This window comes from Phoxinus phoxinus (genome assembly GCF_949152265.1).
Source record: "Phoxinus phoxinus genome assembly, chromosome: 20".
Taxonomy (NCBI): Eukaryota; Metazoa; Chordata; class Actinopteri; order Cypriniformes; family Leuciscidae; genus Phoxinus; species Phoxinus phoxinus.
Genome location: NC_136895.1, coordinates 15,759,825 through 15,779,871, shown reverse-complemented (window position 1 = coordinate 15,779,871; position 20,047 = coordinate 15,759,825). Strand labels below are relative to the sequence as shown.

The window sequence follows — 20,047 nt, the reverse complement described above, 5'->3', positions numbered from 1 at the left end:
TCAGCTCCACCCACCTTTAAAGTATATTTATACTTGTATATCCAGTGAGAGCTCAGCACAATCGTCTTCTTCTTCATCATGACCATCATCATCATCATCTCTCTGCTCCTGCTGGCCTCTCTGCTGCCACAGCTGACCTTCACTGGTGAGATTGATTATAGTTTTTAAAGGACAAGTTCGGTATTTTACATTTAAAGCCCTGGTTTCAGATCGTTTCTGATGAAATAGAACGGTTAAGATTGAAATTTGGACACATGCTGCTTACCCGAGAATTTTCGGTTTCTGTGGTTCTGCTTCAAGCTCTTGATTATGGCATTTCTTTGAGGTTTAGAATCCAGTATTCCTGTAATTCTTTTGTCTTTTATGAATGTAATAAAGAACTCTGTCTCGTATTCTGTCCGAACACACCGCGCCTTCTAAGTCAGGTGACCTGTAAATGCGACCTTTCCATTGCAGTTTTGCAAAATATTTATTTTTCTAATTGCCTGAAAAACCACCTCGTGCGAGCCTAAAAACATTTTTTGCGATAAATGGGAGTTTTTGCGAAATTGACGTTTTTCCATTGAGTGTATCTTAAATTCGCAATTTCAATTTTCGCAATTTGAACGGTAATGGAAACGCGGCTACTGTTGTTGCTTGTGAAAAACCAAATGGTGGCGCCGTGGGTGGAAACGTGCAGTTGAAGGGCCGGTAATATTATAATAAGATCCCCTTCCTACTTCTATATTCAGAAGGGGAGCGGAATCTGATCGGCTTATTTTTTTACATGCTTGCCCTGCAGAGGCTCCAACCACAAGTGGACAGTTGTGGTTGGAGCTCATGATCACAATCATGGTTCTAGCCACATGAATGTCAAGTTCTACCACATCCAGCCTGGGTGTCTGCTAAATGACATCAATGCTACTTCAGGTAAATGACTGAGCAAGATTTTTCAGGGAAAAACTTAACCATGTACTAAAAATTTTGAGTAAGAGAAAAATATCCTGAATGTCCTAATCCCCTATTGTTCAAATCCAATTCGGTTTCAAATCTGATTTATAGGACTGAATGTTCATTTTGCAAGTGATGGAATGCATTAATTCAGACAGACAGTGATGTCTCCAGAGGTCATGGAGGATTTTTTCAGGTACCATTCTGGAGACATCATAAATAGTGTAGCAGTTCAATTTTATTCCCAGCCTGTTACTTTCTCCACTTCTCAGGGTGATTCTGGAGGACCTTTGGTGTGCGACAAAGTTGCAGTTGGTGTCGTGATTCAAAGACTTGATGATGATATATAATAAAACTTTATTTATCCCCAAGAGGAAATTTAGGCGTTACAGCAGCATAAACAGGACACATAAATATTACAATATTATAGGCCTATGTAAATATTACACATAAGAAGACAAAAAAACATATTGCAACTATACAGTTTATTTCAAAGATAAATTATGTTGGAAGACCAAAAAGAATTATTACAGATAAAGCATTAAATATTATTGAAAAATATTTTAAATAATAAATAAATATCGTAAATAAGTATATGGGTAAATATACTCTCCTAAAAAAAATAAAACTGGCCCCATAGTAGTGTCTATTAAGATGGGCAATGACATCATGCTTCTAAAGGTAAAGCAACACTTGTTGGGTATAAATAAATGCTGCTGGGTTTGATATTTTGTAATATAATGCAAAGACATATATAATGCATTTTTTAAGTGTAGGGTAAGTGTCCACATTTGGGACACTGTATGTGAAAATGGTTACAGTTTACGGTAAAGGACACATTAAATAATTTTTTTAGACAAAAAGGTCCATTGTCTATTGTCAGTATAGTGTATTGATGTATGTACTGTAGCACTGCTCACACTTCACTTTCAAACCAAGCAGCTTTTTTTCTGTTTTCATTTAACCCTTATGTGCTGTTGGGGATGTTTTCATCCACTATGGGTTATTTTTGAGTCTTAATTTGGCCATCACTTTCTCCGTGTTTCAGCAAATGGAATGATTTTTGGTGACAAATCTTATTTTGACACATATTTTGGGAAAATGCTTTGAAAATTTTCAAAAACTCAACAGTACACTGTAGGCAAATTCACTACCCTTTCGTTATGTTCGTGGCTGAAAACAGCCACTACTTTAAACTGCTGTAAAAATTGATCAGATAAATATTTTTAAATATTTTTTTTGCATAAATCTATTAATCAACCTCAGTCCTGATCAAAACTACTAAATGTTTTTTTAAAAAAATTCAGGATTTTAACTCTTTAATTGCCAAATTCATAAATTATGTCACTGATTTGGGGGGGAAAAAACACACAAAATGACTTATTTTCAATATAAGATGTGATTGTGGACTGGATTTTTTTTTTTTTTACCTTTTATCACAGTCTTGGACATGTCAAAGATTAGAAATAACATTGGTTTTGATGCATTGTTAGTTTTTGTGCAGCATCAGATTTGAACTTTTTCTCCCTCATTTACTGTTCGTGGCTGTTTTTGCCCCATTGACTTCCATTATAACCAAATTTTTTGATTGCAAAGCTATGACACCATATAATCATGTATTTTTTATTGTTGGTGGTTTTTCCTGTTGGGAAGAGGTAAAATTTGTAATTTTTACTGTTGATAACCAGGTGGCACCATTAACCCTTTAGATAGGCCTGTGCAAAAAAAAAAAGGATGAAAAAAATGATTTCCCCCCCCAAAATCATTGACATAATTTATGAATTTGGCAATTAAAGAGTAAAAATCTTGAATTTTTAAAAAACATTTAGTAGTTTTGAACAGGACTGAGGTTGATTAATAGATTTATGCAAAAAAAAAGTAAAAAAAAAATGTATCTGATCAATTTTTACAGCAGTTTAAAGTAGTGGCTGTTTTCATCCACGAACATAATGAAAGGGTAGTGAATTTGAACAATGCACAAGGGTTAACTTGGTGAATTTGTGTGGAAATGCGCTTTGATGGACTGCCAAAAAAATATACCCATTGACTCCTATTATAAGGCTTGTAGGAGCCAGGACATTTTTAATATGACTCCTATCGTATTCGTCTAACATAAGAATGTCATTTACACCTAGGATAGGTTCAGGGTGAGCAAATAATGGGCTAATTTTCATTTTTGGATGAACAATTAAAAACACAACTCAGACATTACATTTAAGAGGAATGAGGAACAGATTTTGGGAATCTTTCTCGCCTCTGAGTCTTTCATTCTGTTTGCAATGTTTCAGATCTTACAAAGCTGAAGTGTAAGATAAATTGTTTATTCAGTTTCAACTGAATATTATTCTGAACAAGTTTGCCATCCATCCTACTTCATCTACCTCTGCAATTCCCTCAACTCAACACCAGAGGTCAACATCCCCAGCTTTCTAAATCTGACTTCTAAATGGAGCCTTTTCACATCTCCATTGTTCTCAGAAGCAGAAGTCACCATAGTTGGATAAACTTCTATTGCGGTTAATGTTATATTCCCATTTGCTCCATTAGACTTTTCGAAAGAGGGGGAAAATATGGAGAGATTGGTCAAAGCAGTCAGAGAGAATTAGAGAGAATGATGTGGAATTTGCTGTCACTCCCTCAGCCGTTGCATTAGAAACACACTCACAGCAGTGTTTGTTTTGTAATTTACTGCCTAACACGGTAGTGTAATTAATTCGATTTGCGATGTTGATACCTGTGGAAACACGTAATCAGTCTGTGAGAAACAGTTCTCTTTCCTCACCACCTGGGTTATTATGTTGGTTCTCCATCAATTTATACTGATATTTAAGGTTATGAATTGTAAAATATTCAAGTAACAATATGTATGCTGACCTGCTTAATACTTCTAGATCTCGGCCAAACCATCTGTGACCTGAAAATGAGATCAAACTGATTAGAACAATATTTACTCATCCACAAACTGAAGAAAAAAAGGCTTGTGGTCAGATCAATGTCTCCACCCACCCTTATATTTCTACAGTGTTTTATCATGAGAACTCACAGATCGTCTTCTTCATCATGACCACCATCATCATCTCTCTGCTCCTGCTGACCGCTCTGCTGCCACAGCTGACCTTCACTGGTGAGACTGACTGAACTGAACTGCATATTGATTTATCACTAGTTCGATCATGTCAGTATGGTCTCTTTTGCTGATGCCTCATATGTTTCTTGTCTGGTGAATATGTCAACTAATAGCACTATCTCTCACAGCTCATGTGAATGTGGGTATAGTGAACGGCACAGAAGCCAAACCTCACTCCAGACCTTACATGGTTTCTCTTCAGAAGAACTGCCTCCATATCTGCGGTGGATTCCTCATTTCTGATCAGTTTGTCTTGACTGCTGCACATTGCCGAAAGAAGTACGACTTTTGTTTAGTCTGAACTACAATAGTGATTGATTATTTCTGAAGTTTTTTTTTTTTATGAAATGCCAGTAGTATATAGTTTACAGACTTTTGTTATCAAATCAGTATGCGCAATATGCTTTTATAAAAGAATGCATAAAACTATGAGAAATAATACTACTTTCTTTCAAAAGAAATGAAATCCTGACAGCTGTGGTTGGTGCACATAACCTAAAAAACAGGAATGAGGGTTCAGACCACATCGAAGTAAAGTCCTACATCAAGCATCCGGACTTCAAGTATCCGGACATTAAGAATGACATTATGCTTTTGCAGGTAAATATCTACACTTGTTAAAGTTGCTGAAAAACATAATCAAAGAATAAAATAAATCAATAAAAATTCACCTTAAGGTCTTCTGTACATTAACTGAGAAAACAATATACTAAACTGTGGTTTAATCTTTTGGAAGATTATTAAATATGTTCGTTAACAACGAATGCTTTTGAATTACAGCTAGAGAGAAAAATCCAACCAAGCAAACATGTCAATTTGATATCAATACCAAAGAAAGAATCCATCAACAAAAAAGATCCTGATTGCAGTGTTGCGGGCTGGGGACATCTGAACATGAACGGTCCAGAGAGTGATCGTCTAATGGAGGCCAATGTGACGATAATGGATAACGCAACATGTAAAAAAAAATGGAAAAGAAAACAGAGAAAGTTAGGCTCACATATGATGTGTGCATATGGCTGCGGTGGATCCTGTGAAGTATGTTATCATTTTCAAGTGAGTTTTAATTGTGATATGGCATTTTAGTGACGTGTTGATCTGTGTTTCTTAACAGGGGGATTCAGGAGGTCCTTTGGTTTGTGGAGACACTGCAGTTGGCGTCACATCTTTCGGTGACCCTGATTACTGTAATTCACCGGAGTATCCTAATGTGTATACTAAGGTTTCACCGTATCTTCCATGGATACATAAAATCTTGAGAAATGTTAAGTAATTTTATTGAAAATAAAAAAGGAAAAGTTTTTCCTGAATTCTTCCAAAAAACACAACTTTTATCATTAAAAGTATCACATGGCAAGCATCAATCAGTCAAAGTGTCTTCATTTCACAACCATTACATGTGTGCAGTCAATGAATCAAAACAGTGAGAGTGAAATCTTTAATAGACTAAAACAATGCCTTCGTGATCTACGTGGTTGTAGTCCTGTTGGATGGGAATTGATTTTCAATCGGAAACCGAGCACTGAAGAATCGTTTGAGACATATGCAGAAAATTAGTTCGAACTTTTTGAGGAGTATTCTGGAATTGAAGGTGTTATATCCGCAACAATGTAATTCTCCTTGACGGCCGCGTGTACACCAATCGCTGATGTGTGTTGCTTCTCCAGCACAAAATACAGTCGAAAGTGTTGTTAGCTGGGCAACAAAAAATGAGTCACGCAGACAAATGCATTGTGAGGTGTTAGAATGTCATGAAAATCCTACATCTGCAGGAGAATTCAGAAAGCCACACCGTGGCAAACTGAGGCAGATTCTGTAATTCCTGTCACAAAACAGGCCATGGAGGAAAAGTGCTGGTCACTGGGCAGAGGCAGACCTCCACCCTATTTCATAAAACGCAGACAATCACACTCTAATGACACAAACCAGCACTCTGCAAGTAACTAAAGCTCATATGCATCTAAAACTCTTACTGAGCTAACAACTCTGGTCACTCAAGGCCTTCAGCTATTAGCATCATTTGCTAGTGGGCTAGCAGCCCAATATCAAATAGTTTAACATCTAAATTCATTGAACCTGTCTGCATTTTCAAAATTGTAATTGTTCATAACATTGTCGTTTTCATAAAACACACAATAGTTATTTGTGTTATTTCGTGTACACATACAGACTAATTGAGTTTATTCCATAAAAACACTTTGTTAGGGGTTGTAGATGCTACATGTGTACTAGACCACATGTCTTGTGTTAAAAATGAATAACTGGAATTGTTACTCAGTTTTAAAGTTAAATGTGTTCATCTCCTAAGTAGCACACTCTGCTATTCTCCATATAGCTGGAGTTAAACCCACTGTAAAAACTTAACTTAAAAAAGCAAGTTACCTTGTTGCCTTAAAATTTTGAGTTTGTTGTAATACAAAATTCGAGTTAATACAATGAAGAAGATATGGTTTAATAAACAGAAACTCAAAATAGTATGTTATCTTCACACATTAGTTATCAAAGTTGATTTGACAAAAGATAAAAAGTTGTGATATCAAATCATGAAAATATGTTTTTTTACAGTGAACGCCACACGGCTACAATGTGTTTCACAGTTGCATTAACCATGTAAATGCTTTTTTCATAAGCACTTTGTCTTTTACCCTGCTCTAGTAACAAACCTAGGTGAAAAGTCATTTGAGCCCAATTACAACCTGATCACATGTCTCACTCCCCATCTCACTTAATAGAGAGGTGCCACATTTGCAATCAAATGTATTGCTAAACTATTATATAAATGACCAACAACCAATTGTCAATCTAACCTAAATTAAAGGTTGTGATAAAATGGAGTCAGATAAAAGTTGAATTGGAATTAAATTAGCCTACTTTGCCACGCAGAAAATACAGTAAATTTAAACAAATTACGTCAACATCCAACATTTGAAGTCAGTTTGTCTTGACTGCTGCACATTGTTGGGAAAAGTAAGTATTTATGAATTAAAATCTCCTTTGACTGTTACCACAGTGCAACCCTACAATATATCGTATGACATGCGCATTTCCAATATGCTTTTTAAACAGAGAAATGATTCTGACGGTTGTGGTTGGTGCTCATGACTTGGGTAAGAGATCAGAACACATCGGAGTGAAGTCCTACATCCCGCATCTAAAATATAGATCCAGGCATATGCAGAATGACATCATGCTTTTGAAGGTAACAACCTGTAATACCTAAAAAACAGTATAATCCAACAAACTTAAGTCTCATAAAAGATTGTTTATTAAAAATGGTTGTATTTTTCAATTACAGCTAGAGAAAAAAGTCAAACTAAACAACAGAGTTAGACTGATATCACTACCAAATAAAGAAGATGTGGGAACAGATTCTGTCTGTAGTGTTGCCGGCTGGGGAAGACTGACGACTAATGGCACACTGAGTGATCGTCTAATGGAGGCAAACGTGTATTTAATGAATAACAAAGAATGTAGCAATAGATGGGGAAAGTTCTACTCAGTCTCAAAGATGATGTGCACACATGGCCGTGGTGGATCCTGCATTGTATGTTCAAAACATTATTCACAGACTTCTGGTAATGTACGAACTGGTTTCGGTAGTGACGTGTTGATCTGTGTTTCTTAACAGGGGGATTCAGGAGGTCCTTTGGTTTGTGGAGACACTGCAGTTGGTGTCACATCTTTTGGTGACCCTCATCGCTGTAATTCACCGGAGTATCCTAATGTGTATACTAAGATTTCACCGTATCTTCCATGGATCCGCAGAGAAATTAAAAAATATTAAGTGACTTCAAGGAAGATTTTTTCCCCCTTAAATTTGTCTATAAACCCATTAAAATATCACATGGCAAGCATCAGTTATAGTCAAAGTGTTCTCATTGTCACCTCACCAACACCCTAACTTTCCAGTAATGCCTATACACTCATCTCAATAAATGGGCGAAAAACTGAAACAGCCAAAACTGTAGCTAAAATTTACAGAAATAAAAACAAAACATATTTCAAAACAGGAATGATATCATGAACTGTGCTGTTTAAAAAAATAAAAAAAATAAAAAATCATACAAATTATATATATAGCTATATTTTTTTTTTAATAAAAAATTGTTTTCAGACAGGTCAAAATTAAATAAAAACAGTGAAAAGCCTCCAGTATTTGAGTTGTAATATCATCCTGCAAAAGTTTAGTAAGTCTTATCTAACCAGTTAGATTACCCTTATCTTGAGATTAGATTAACCTGAGTTAGTTTCAAGCTCACACCTGCTTTCTCACATCTAACATAGTTTACAAGAAATATTAGGCATGGATTACATCATGTGGCAGATTAGTCAACTCCCATCAATAACGGTAACATAACACCTATATTTTCCACTTCGTTGCAAAGTGAGACCCACATGAAGCTGTGAAAGAGGAAGTACGAGCACTATAAGGGGCAAAACCATGCAGCCCACTTTACATGAAATATCACCGTCAACACTGAAGAGGACTTCTGCACTCCAGAGAAACCTTCCCAGAACAGCATCATGATCGTCTCCGCGCTTTTGCTAGTCACACTGTTACCATATCTGACCCTTCAAGGTGAGTCTGATAGAAAAAGACAGATGTCTATATTGCATTGTCATTTTATGTCATGCATTTTTAGCATTGCTATCACTACTCTCAATATATTGATCTGAAGGAACATTTAGTCAAACCTATTTCTTATTTAACCAACCTAAACTCATTTCTCTTCCAGCATCAGTGGATGTAGGTATAGTGAACGGCACAGAAGCCAAACCTAATTCAAGACCCTACATGGTCTCCGTTCAGAGTAAAAACAAACACAAATGCGGTGGCTTCCTTGTGTCTGAGCAGTTTGTCATGACGGCTGCACACTGCTTTACAGAGTAAGTTTTTTTGTTCAGTTAGAATTTCGTTGTGAGTCAGACTCCCAGACTGCTGCAAAAGGGTCTTCACTTGGTGTGACTACTTTCGATATGACATACTATGATAGTACCCAAACCTAGTGGTATTAGGTTAAACAAGTTTTCTATTACAATATGGTTCTAAATTCATATAATTATACTGCAGGTCAAGCCTAAAATGCCAAACTCAATTTTGAGCAGTCCTTATTTAACACTAAAACGCATGTTTTCTTCCTCGTCCTGACAGAGGTAAGAACCTGACAGTCGTGGTTGGAGCTCATAATCACAATGATGGTAGCCGCATGGAAGTCAAGTTCTACCACATCCATCCTGGGTATGAGTCTAAGAGTCTGCTAAATGACATCATGCTACTTCAGGTAAAGGACTTTTCAGGGTAAATTGTTTAGAGACCTATTTTAGTCATAACTATATGCTATACAAAATTCTGAGGAATTCTCAGGCTTTGTTCACATTGCACACAAATTTGATATGGATGTGTTTGTATTGGGATTGTAATTGGTTTATGTTTGTTTGTTTTTTCAAATGACAAAAAAGAAAGAAAAAAAAAAAAGGTCTGAACAAAGTCAGATATAATCGGAGAACTGGTGTAAAACTGCAGCCTCATGCGGTTATACATTGGCTGCAAAATGAATAATAATTCATTACTATGAATCATTTAGTACTCGTATTTTTTATATAAAATAAATAAATAAATAAAAAACACACACTGATGAGCCAAAACATTATCACCACTCACAGGTGGAGCAAAAAAATGTTGATCATCTCCTAGCAATTGCCACATGTCAAGGTCTAGGTTGATTAAGCGAACAATAATTTCTCGTAATCAACGTGTTGGATGCAGGAGTATTATCAGCATTAATGATTGAATTACTTGATGTACGTAGCTGCGTATAAAGGTCAACAAGAGCGACAAAGTCAACTGGATCTCCATTCCAAAGAAGGATAAGGACATCAAGGCCAAGGCCCGATGCAGTGTTGCAGGATGGGGGAAAATAACCACCAATGGTGCGGCGAGTGCTAAACTTATGGAGACTGATGTCACAATCTTTGATAAAAAAGCATGTCAGAAGTGGGGGAAAACGTACTCCGCTTCAAGGATGGTGTGTGCAGGAGGTCATGGAGGATTTTGTCAGGTACGAAGTATATTCTGGAGACATCATAAATAGTGTAGCAGTTCGATTTATTTCACATTCTGTTACTTTCTCCACTTCTCAGGGTGATTCTGGAGGACCTTTGGTGTGCGACAAAGTTGCAGTTGGTGTCGTTTCATTCAATGAGCCAAATAACTGTGACTCACCTAAATTACCCAATGTCTACACCAAGATTTCCAAATTTGTGCCTTGGATACAATGTATTTTTGGAGGTGTGAAGCAAAAGCTTGATAAATAAACATTTTATTTTCTAACAAGACACTCTGTTGATTGTATTTGTAAAAAAATTTTGATGATTTTATGATTTGACATGTTGATCAGATGTGACACACTTTTCGGTCGAAAGATTGTCTCAACCCTTCTCAGCAAGCTTGGTTTCCTGTCGGGGGGCGACCTCATCGCATGTGGTCAGACACCCTGTGAGAAACACTCTAGTTTGCAAAGACATCTGAAATAGAAAATCTGATGACTGTGCAAATTAGTTAGACTCTAGACAATAGATTAGAAAATGTATATTCTTACTGGAAGCACTTGAAAATGTACATGTCAGCTCACACCTATTCTGAGACTACTAGTAGGCTACCATTAAATTGTCAAGGAGAAACTTGAGGAAATTATTTAAAAATAAAACTGTTTCCACACAGGTTTCTCAGAACATTCTCCTTATCTGTCATTGGTCAAACAGCCCAGCCTCAAACTCACGCCATTGGTTGAACTGTTGCTATGTCAGGCTGTTCAGGTTTTCCAAGCAATTGAGCAATTTAACAAACAAAGCCACAGTATTTACACTTTTCAGGGAAATCAACCTAAAATGTGTTATTTATTAGAGGAAAAGTTCACCCAAAGAAATTCACCATTTACCCGCTTACTTTTTTCCATACAATGAATAACTTTAATGGGGTTCAATTCAATCATTGTTTGGGTGAATTATCCCTTTAAGCTAAGAAACCATGTTTTAACATAACAATTTACACAGTTTACATCTGATTATATATATATAAATAACAGAAGAAACATCCAAGAAATGCAGAACTGTGGTTTGCTGTGAAGGGATGCTTGACCTTGTACTTTTAGTAAAAGGGCAGTGACACATTTTGCACATACCACAAGCACAACAAGGCGCTTCACTGCGATTCTGCTCGCTCGCCACAGCTGTGATTCACACTGCACATCATTAGTAAGTATTACTACTTTTTAATTAGTCATCCTTGACCTTTACACATTGCACTAGTGCCAATAAAGGGACTTTTTTTTGAGTGTATAGTTATTTTTTGATGACATAATCGATGGGAAAAAAAGTTTTGCAAAATTCTTTGCATTATACGTTATTGGTGCAGGTCGGGAAAAAAACATGAATTTGGAGGATTTCTAATATCTCCTAAATATGGGCCTACAGCTGCACACTGTGAAAGGTAAATTAAATGTTTATACCATTTTTACAGCATAGCTTTTTAAAGAAATAGTTAACCCAAAAAATTGTCAATGTGTTGCAAACTCATATGATTTTCTTTCTTCTGTGGAAAGATAGGTTTGTGTGAAGAACAGGCCAAAATGTGAGTAATTATTCTGTGAAAATCTTTCCTCCAGTGAGCTGTGCTTAAGAAATCTGCTGTAGCCGGATCATTAAAGGGATACTTCAGGATTTAGCATTAAGCGTTGTATCAGTAGAAAACATGTAGTATTTTTGAATTACCATGCTTTCCTCCTCCCTCATGTCCCCCTGAGACAAGAGATTTATGTATTTTTTGTCTGGAAAAAATCCTCCTATGACGCAAAAATCATAATTTTTCTCAGTCTCGTCCTGCTCGCCACAGTAAACATAATGAATGGCGACTGTAGAACGCAAAAGCCGAATCCTGGACATTTTGGGCGGTCGCAAAATCCCGGGCAGACTCATCACGGAGACTCACTAGTAGCCTAGCCTTGTTGTTTAACTGCGGTCTCTTACCGGTAGGCGTGGCTTGGAAGTGGCCTCCTAGGGCAGCGAAGCAAGTGCATTCTGGGAGTTGTTGTCTTTCATTCCCATAAGCCAAAAATACCTTTTCTGGCTTTTCTCAGTCTAGAAGGCTCCAAATTCAAAAATAGTTTCACATTTCTACTACATAAATGACCCATTTTAAATACACATTTATCTTTCCAGAGGTGAAGTATCCCTTTAAGCAATTTGTGAATAAACTGTTCAGTCCGATTTGTGGATCATACCAAGCGGTTATTAAAAAAGAACCATCATTTAACTGATCTGGTCCAGGGCCAGGCTGTTGTTGCAAGTGTTGCAAGTGTTGGTTTTTAGTGTCCAAAACATGGTGCAAGTGTTTTTTTTGCTAGTTTAAGCCCAATGCAGTCATCATTTTCACATCCTGCGCCACGCCAACGTCCACCTGTTCGTCCATGGGGAGTGCTGGTCTGAAAACGAGGTGTGTTCAGGCTCATTGTTGGCGCGTTGCTTTTCCGAGGCAACTGAAATAGACTGCACCATTGAGCAACAAAAACCTAGTCTAAAGTCAAGTCTAAAGTCTAAGTTTTTTTGTCATTTAAAGGGAGCATTAATAATATGCGCTTATAAGCGGCTGCACAGCATGCGTACACTCTGCTTATTACACACATAGGGACGCGCAGCAGCACACAAACATGCCAAATATTAAAAATTAAAGAATTACAATGTAAAAGATTATTATTGTGTACATAAATATATGGTGGAATCCGGCTTGTTCCGTAGATGGTCTGCTTGCAAGCTTTAATCTCGCGCATGAGCAGATGCGCTGGGTGCGCTGACCATTTTCCCCGTCGTTAAACTAGCAAAAGTGGATTCGGACACGCCCTCAGGCGCCCGACGCTTAAGACCATGCGCTTAGATCGTTAAATAAGGCCCATTGACTCACTTATCTGGTTGGAGTGGTTTATCAAGTCAACAGCTCACTGAAGGGGAAGATTTTCTGCAAATAATGACTTTTAATGTGACGCCTTTTATATGAGCCATGTTCACCATTAAATGGAAGGAAAAAAACTATTCAGAATGTCTGATCTTTGGTTCCACTGGAAGTCAAATGACATTAGAATGAGTAAATGTGTGTTTGACTTCCTGTGTTGTATTTGATTCCAGTAAAGAGGTGACTGTTGTTCTTGCCAAAGAGTAGAGTAAAGAAGGTGTAAATGGTTAGGGTTAGGGTTAGATTTAGAAAATGTTGATTGTCAACATCTTTGACAATACTAATATTTGGGAATCTAAATGAAGTTTAAAACTCTAATTAGTGTGATTTTTTTTCTAGAAAGATATGGGTTGGAAGACTGAATACACCTCAAAGTTGTTGGGACAGGCCAAAGATACCATAAATCAGACATTTGATGTGTTTAAAACTAGATACAATTTTATACTAGATGAAATAAATCGAACTTATAATATTTGCACAACAAATAAACATAGGATGTGTGCATCTAATGCATTAAATAAAGTAATGGGACACTAGTCTGTACCCTATACAAAATGCCACATGCAATTGCACGTTCTCTGCTGTGTAAAATCTGGCAAATTCACAGCATACTATCCATTTACCTACTACACATTCACAATAAGCCATGACTTTGGGGTTTACAAAAGAAACAGGTTTAAATCAAACTAGAAGGTCACAGGAACCCATAAATTGAGTTTCCCCCAGTTTTTAACCAAGATTAGCTGGAGAAGATATTGTATTCAAGGAAAGCTAAACTTATTTGTAGCACACTATGCAATAGGTGGCAAATTCAGCATTTTGCATCATCTCAGTCTGTCAGGATGTGTAGTGTCATGTGGTTGAGACCTATATAAATGACTGGTGGTCTCAACAGCAGCATCTTATCAAGATGACTACAGCGTACAGCCTGTTGCTCTCAGTGGCTTTGACAAGCTTGACACTGACTGGTTAGTAAAATCATACTTTACTGATAATACAATGATAAATACACTGATTCTGGTTAACTCAAATTTGGATCTTGATTGGTTTAGGTACACTTGGAGCTGATATCATCAATGGCAAAAAAGCCAAGAAGAACTCAATGCTTTACATGGCATCAGTTCAGATTGATGGACAACACAACTGTGGAGGATTCCTGATCGACCCGAGCTACGTGCTCACGGCCGCACACTGCGATAAAAGGTAAGATCTTAGTTAGTCTACTGATAAACTGGGATATGTTCGGTGTTCAACAAAACTGTTCACTAATCTGCAATTGTGTTAATGTTAAAGTGGCAACATGACTGTGGTCCTGGGCACCCACAACATCAGTCCACAAGGGGCGAATCTGAGAAGATATGCAGTGCAAAATAAACATAGGCACCCATCTTACAAAAACCAGAACACTGGCAATGACATCATGCTTCTGAAGGTATAATAAATACTTAATATTTAATGAAAACATTTTTTTATAATATAATAATGTTTAGTAGGTTATAATTTAAACACAATTAAACAATTTAATTATACATTTATATTACTTTGTTTATAATTAAAATATTAATTATTGAATGTTTTATCATTACATTCTAAAATAAAGTTAAAATAAAATATTTACAAAATATATTTGTTTAAAATTAAAATAGATTAATTTCATTACAAATGTATAATTACATTACATAATTACAATTACATTACAAATAATAATACATATTTAATTATACATTTATCATTGAATAATATTCATGTATGTAGATATTTTTTATTTCACTACCACTAATAAATTGTGTTGTAAAGTAAATACAAAAATTATAATTAAATATTTTGCATTTTTAGAATGTAATAATAGCATATTATAATAATAAAAAATAATACATTAAATACATTACATAATACATTTGTATCTTAATTATAAAGTAAGACATTTTAATAAAAGTAACACTTACGGTAATCATGAACACTGCACTTTTCTTGTGTGAAATTCTAGCTGTACAAGAAGCTGAAAGCCAAAGGTGTGAAAACCATCAAAATCCAGAGCCAGGACAAACCACTGAAGCCTAAATCCAAGTGCCAGGTCGCTGGATGGGGTAAAACCGAACAGCATAAAGTGGTGAACGATCTCCTGGTCACAGACGTCTCGCCTATCAACTTCACAATCTGCAAGACGATGTGGGAAAAACTGCGAGTAAAACTCCCAGAAAACATCCTGTGTGCTGGGGGCTCCAAGACTAAAAGTGGCGCTTGTCAGGTACCTCCATTTTGGTGAAAGTTCATCATTTGTGAGTCTATTCTTCTGAACTCAACAATGTGATTGTAATCAATATCAAACGTATTATTGCAGGGTGATTTAGGTGGACCGCTAGTGTGCAGTGGGAAAGCGGTGGGCATCGCATCTTTGGATCGCTGTGACAACCCTAATGTTCCCAATATTTACACTCAAATTTCAAAATACACAGTCTGGATCAAGAAGGTGATCAGTGGAGGCGCCTGATGCCTTTAAAACTGAATTGTATTGTTGTGCAGGGTGGTGATGTGTTGAGGTCATTCAGTCTCATTTAGCTGTTTCTTAGACGGTCACAAAAATGTTGTTGGTGAATGAGGCAGGTTGCTTCAGAAAGTGCATTTGCTGCCACATTAGTTACTCAACAGGAACGTTCTCATTATTTGTTGTATTTCCTTAGGTTTTAAACCGATCTCTGCTCAACTATGTTGGCCATAATGCACACAAAACCAACAAACCCCATATATTTTTTCCACGCACATATGTTCTCTTAATCGAACAAGTTCTGGTAATACAACGTATGCGGCCACCGAAAACTTTCAAAATGAGTCAAGACGTGCAGAAAGGAGTTGGGGTCCATCTTGACACAAATGCAGCATCACTCTGTGGTAAAGCTGATTAGTGTTACTAACTTGTGCTTTCATGGTTAACAGATCATTTCCAAGATTAACTTCCATAATATTGTAAACGATGTTAAAAAAAACATAAAAATATTTGACATGATTTATTTCACATTAGACAAAGCAACATGGGATTATGAACTATACAAAACTCCATTTGTGTCTATATGAAAGGTGAATGTTGGTGAATCAATGCCAGAACAGACCATTTCCAGGAAGAGATTTCCCTTAATTTTACGACTAGCTTTACGACTTCAAGATTAATTTGTTGTTGTTGTTATTTCTGCAACCGAAGAGCACATACGCAAAACAAAAATAAAGTGAACATTTTGGGATTATACCATTATAATCTTCATATTTTACATTTGACAAATTCTAATTGTCTGGACTCTCTGGATCAATAATTATCCCAAAAAAAAGATGAACTTTTGCATTTGGAGGGCTATAACAGGGTCATTTAGAAAATGGGCGTGGCAAAATTACAGTCGAAAGCTTATAAATCCTAAACGAAAACTCAGAACTTCACAAAAATTGGTGAGCTTATGTGAAATAACATTCTAAACAAGCATGCAACATTTTATGGAGATCGGACCATAGGTGGCGCTATAACTGTCAAAAAGCTTTAAAACCCATGTATTTGGTAAATTGGCTGTAAATGGTATTTTCCTTCTGTGATTTAGGTGGTTACATTCTTGCTAAATAAAACAATGTATTTTGATGCTTATGTGCTTAAAGTCTTAAATGCTTGAACCCAGATAAATGCTGCTTGCAGCTTTAATTCTAATTGTTGTTCCTCAAAACTTAATGTGATTCAGTCCGACTTATATGAGGGTGAAAACTCACATTGGATCAACTCAATGATGGACAAAATAAAAAATATTAAGAGTTTCATGCTTACTGTATTTTGCAAATTATGATTACACATACAATAATGACAAAAATAAATGGTTTTGCTAATGACTGAGTCTGTATTTTCACAATGGCAAATCTAGACATGCAGAAAAACCTTTGTATGAGCTGCTTGTATAATATGGGTTACTTTAGATAAATAATGTATTCATACACAGACGTAATAAACTTGGGATGGGATCACCATAAAGATGACATTTGATGTGCCTAAAACTCAGCAAAGGCCAGGTTTCAGAGACAGGGCTTAGATTAAGCCAGGATAAGACCTTAGTTTAATTAGGGCATTTAAGTGGCGTTTATAAAGGCGCTTTAGAAAATAAAAACATTACTGGTGTGCATATTAAAAAAAAATATATATATATATATAAAAAATATATATCAGTGCAAGTTGCTTTCAGTTAAAGGGTTAGTTCACCCAAAAGTAAAAATTCTGTCAGTAATTACTCACCCTCATGTTGTTCCAACCACGTAAAACTTTCGTTCATCTTCGGAAACACAAATTAAGATATTTTTGATGAAATCTGAGAGCGGGCTCAGTCCTTCATAGGCTGCTAGGTAATTTCATCTGTCGGCCCATAAAAGTTAGTAAAGCCATCGTTAAAACTGGGACTTTGTCTGTCGGTCTCTCCCGTTTGAAAAACTGCATCGCAATTAACCAGCGACTGACAGATGCAGATTCAAGTAGCTTTATTTGCAATTCAGTGATTGACAGCGCTCTGATCCAATGGCTTTGAGCATTAACAGTTCCTGTTTGTGACAAGTGCCAGTTTAGAAAACAAGCGCTTCCCAGCACTGGTGAGAGGTGTTGTGCTGAATTCTGACCACCGCCAGATTATTACCCCCCTGAGTCCCCAGTATAGGTGAATTTAGGATTACCTGTAGGTGTGGGAGAAAGTTTAGGATTAGGATTAGGCAACCAGGTAGCAGCCTCAACGAGGTATTTGAAAACCTCCATCCAAGTACCACTAGTAATTACTAGTACTGTAGAAATAGATTAATCATAAAATATTTGCATAAACCGCTGAACAGAGAGAGACCCCTTGATCACGTGGGCTCCTAGTTTACAGCCTAGTTTTACCAAGATATACTGAAAAGATCTTGTATTCAAGGAAAGCTAAATTATATTGCACACTATGCAATTGGTGGCAAATTCATCATTTTGTGTCATCTCAGTCTGTCAGGATGTGTTGTGCCAGTGTCGTGTCATGTCATGTGGTTGAGACCTATATAAATGACTGGTGGTCTCAACAGCAGCATCTTATCAAGATGACTACAGCGTACAGCCTGTTGCTCTCAGTGGCTTTGGCCAGCTTGACACTGACCGGTTAGTAAAATCCTACTTTACTGATAATACAATGATAACTACTGATTCTGGTTAACTCAAATTTGGATCTTGATTGGTTTAGGTACACTTGGAGCTGATATCATCAATGGAAAAAAAGCCAAGAAGAACTCCATGCTTTACATGGCATCAGTTCAGATTGATGGACAACACAACTGTGGAGGATTCCTGATCGACCCGAGCTACGTGCTCACGGCCGCACACTGCGATAAAAGGTAAGATCTTAGTTAGTCTACTGTTAAACTGGGATATGTTCGGTGTTCAACAAATCTGTTCACTAATCTGCAATTGTGTTAATGTTAAAGTGGCAACATGACTGTGGTCCTGGGCACCCACAACATCAGTCCACAAGGGGCGAATCTGAGAAGATATGCAGTGCAACATAAACATAGGCACCCATCTTACGAAAATGTGAAAACTGGCAATGACATCATGCTTCTGAAGGTACAATATTTCATAAATAAAAACATTAATAATAATATATACATTTACACTTTAAGACCTCATATTTCTTGTGTGAAATTCAAGCTGTCCAAGAAGCTGAAAACCAAAGGTGTGAAAACCATCAAAATCCAAGACAAACCACTGAAGCCTAAATCCAAGTGCCAGGTCGCTGGATGGGGTAAAACCAAAAATGATAATATCGTTCTGACAAACGATCTCCTGGTCACAAACGTGTCGACTATCAACTTCACAATCTGCAAGACGATGTGGAAAAAAGTGCGAGTAAAACTCCCAGACAATGTCTTGTGCGCTGGGGGTTACGAGACTAAAAGTGGCGCTTGTCAGGTGCGTCTACAGCAATATTTGGGTGAAATTTCATAATTTGCTATTCTATTTACTTCTGAACTCAATTGGTGATCAATCTGAAATGCATTGTTCTTGCAGGGTGATTCAGGTGGACCGCTAGTGTGCAGTGGGAAAGCGGTGGGCATCGTCTCTTTCAACATTAAGGATCACTGCGACTACCCAAATGTTCCCAATATTTACACTCAAATTTCAAAATACACAGTCTGGATCAAGAAGGTGATCAGTGGAGGCGCCTGATGCCTTTAAAACTGAATTGTATTGTTGTGCAGTTTGACTCCGATTTTATGATGAGGTGAATGCTATCTGTCATTTTTTCCTTTTAATTAAATAAAAACTCAATAAGCAATGACTCTGCATTTCTTTATTTCTAAAGTGCCACTTCACAGAGAACGAAACCGTTCAGGGGCTGTTTGATACTCAACCACAGCTAAAGTTCACGGCCATCACCACATCCTAGAAGTTACACAACAGTCTGTTTAAACAAAAATAGATGCAGCACTGGGGGTAAAAAAAAGGTTGAGAAGACACATACACTCCTTCAAAAAATAAATGTTCAATTTTAAGCTTCGTTTAAAATAACCCTGACACAAGCAATGAATTTGTCAAGGTGTATTAAGTTTCTCAACAAAAATGAACAGAGGTCATTCAGTTTTATTTAGCTGTTTCTTAGACTGTGACAAAAACATTGTTGGTGCATGAGGCAGGTTGAAAGAAAGAAACTGCTTCTGAAAAAGTTTAACCGATCTCTGCTCAACTATGACCATAATGCACACAAAACCAACAAACCCTGTATTTTTTTCCACGCGCATATGTTCTCTTAATCGAACAAGTTCTGGTAATACAACGTATGCGGCCACAGAAAACTTTCAAAATGAGTCAAGACGTGCAGAAAGGAGTTGGGGTCCATCTTGACACAAATGCAGCATCACTCTGTGGTAAAGCTGATTAGTGTTACTAACTTGTGCTTTTATGTGGTTAACAGATCATTTCCAAGATTAACATCCATTGTTTGTCTTGTAAACAA

General features: G+C 36.8%; 3 protein-coding genes across 6 annotated transcripts; all 3 read left to right on the top strand.

Annotated features, from left to right (window-relative positions):
• Positions 1-61: 61 nt before the first annotated feature.
• Positions 62-19,260, top strand: LOC306988216 (transmembrane protease serine 9-like; the record flags this gene model as incomplete). Its single annotated transcript, XM_079593019.1, has 14 exons — positions 62-145; positions 3,953-4,054; positions 4,186-4,336; positions 4,516-4,657; positions 4,838-5,095; positions 5,172-5,287; positions 5,830-5,907; positions 7,124-7,256; positions 7,686-7,801; positions 18,068-18,195; positions 18,278-18,428; positions 18,519-18,657; positions 18,742-19,002; positions 19,102-19,260. The coding sequence occupies exons 1-14, from the start codon at positions 79-81 to the stop codon at positions 19,258-19,260; spliced, it is 2,001 nt and encodes a 666-aa protein (XP_079449145.1). The 5' UTR covers positions 62-78.
• Positions 8,451-10,386, top strand: LOC306988668 (mast cell protease 1A-like). Its single transcript, XM_079593777.1, has 5 exons — positions 8,451-8,636; positions 8,794-8,944; positions 9,210-9,339; positions 9,868-10,116; positions 10,199-10,386. The coding sequence occupies exons 1-5, from the start codon at positions 8,582-8,584 to the stop codon at positions 10,370-10,372; spliced, it is 759 nt and encodes a 252-aa protein (XP_079449903.1). The 5' UTR covers positions 8,451-8,581; the 3' UTR covers positions 10,373-10,386.
• On the top strand, positions 11,264-16,921 carry LOC306988667 (cathepsin G-like). 4 transcript variants are annotated; one of them, XM_079593776.1, is made up of 8 exons: positions 11,264-11,311; positions 11,472-11,546; positions 11,663-11,687; positions 13,960-14,029; positions 14,114-14,264; positions 14,355-14,493; positions 15,049-15,309; positions 15,403-16,921. In XM_079593776.1, exons 4-8 carry the CDS (start codon positions 13,972-13,974, stop codon positions 15,550-15,552), a joined length of 759 nt encoding a protein of 252 aa, XP_079449902.1. In that variant the 5' UTR covers positions 11,264-11,311; positions 11,472-11,546; positions 11,663-11,687; positions 13,960-13,971; the 3' UTR covers positions 15,553-16,921. The 4 variants fall into 4 exon arrangements, with proteins under 4 accessions (XP_079449902.1, XP_079449901.1, XP_079449900.1 ...); XM_079593775.1 differs by having other exon boundaries at positions 13,957-14,029; XM_079593774.1 differs by having other exon boundaries at positions 11,659-11,687.
• Positions 19,261-20,047: the final 787 nt, after the last annotated feature.

Coding starts and splice junctions, on each gene's coding strand:
- LOC306988667 (XM_079593776.1), top strand. CDS start 13,972: ATGACTACAGCGTACAGCCTGTTGCTCTCAGTGGCTTTGACAAGCTTG. Junction 14,030..14,113: donor GACAAGCTTGACACTGACTG/GTTAGTAAAATC, acceptor TGATTGGTTTAG/GTACACTTGGAGCTGATATC. Junction 14,494..15,048: donor ATGACATCATGCTTCTGAAG/GTATAATAAATA, acceptor GTGAAATTCTAG/CTGTACAAGAAGCTGAAAGC.
- LOC306988668 (XM_079593777.1), top strand. CDS start 8,582: ATGATCGTCTCCGCGCTTTTGCTAGTCACACTGTTACCATATCTGACC. Junction 9,340..9,867: donor ATGACATCATGCTACTTCAG/GTAAAGGACTTT, acceptor TGATGTACGTAG/CTGCGTATAAAGGTCAACAA. Junction 10,117..10,198: donor GTCATGGAGGATTTTGTCAG/GTACGAAGTATA, acceptor TCCACTTCTCAG/GGTGATTCTGGAGGACCTTT.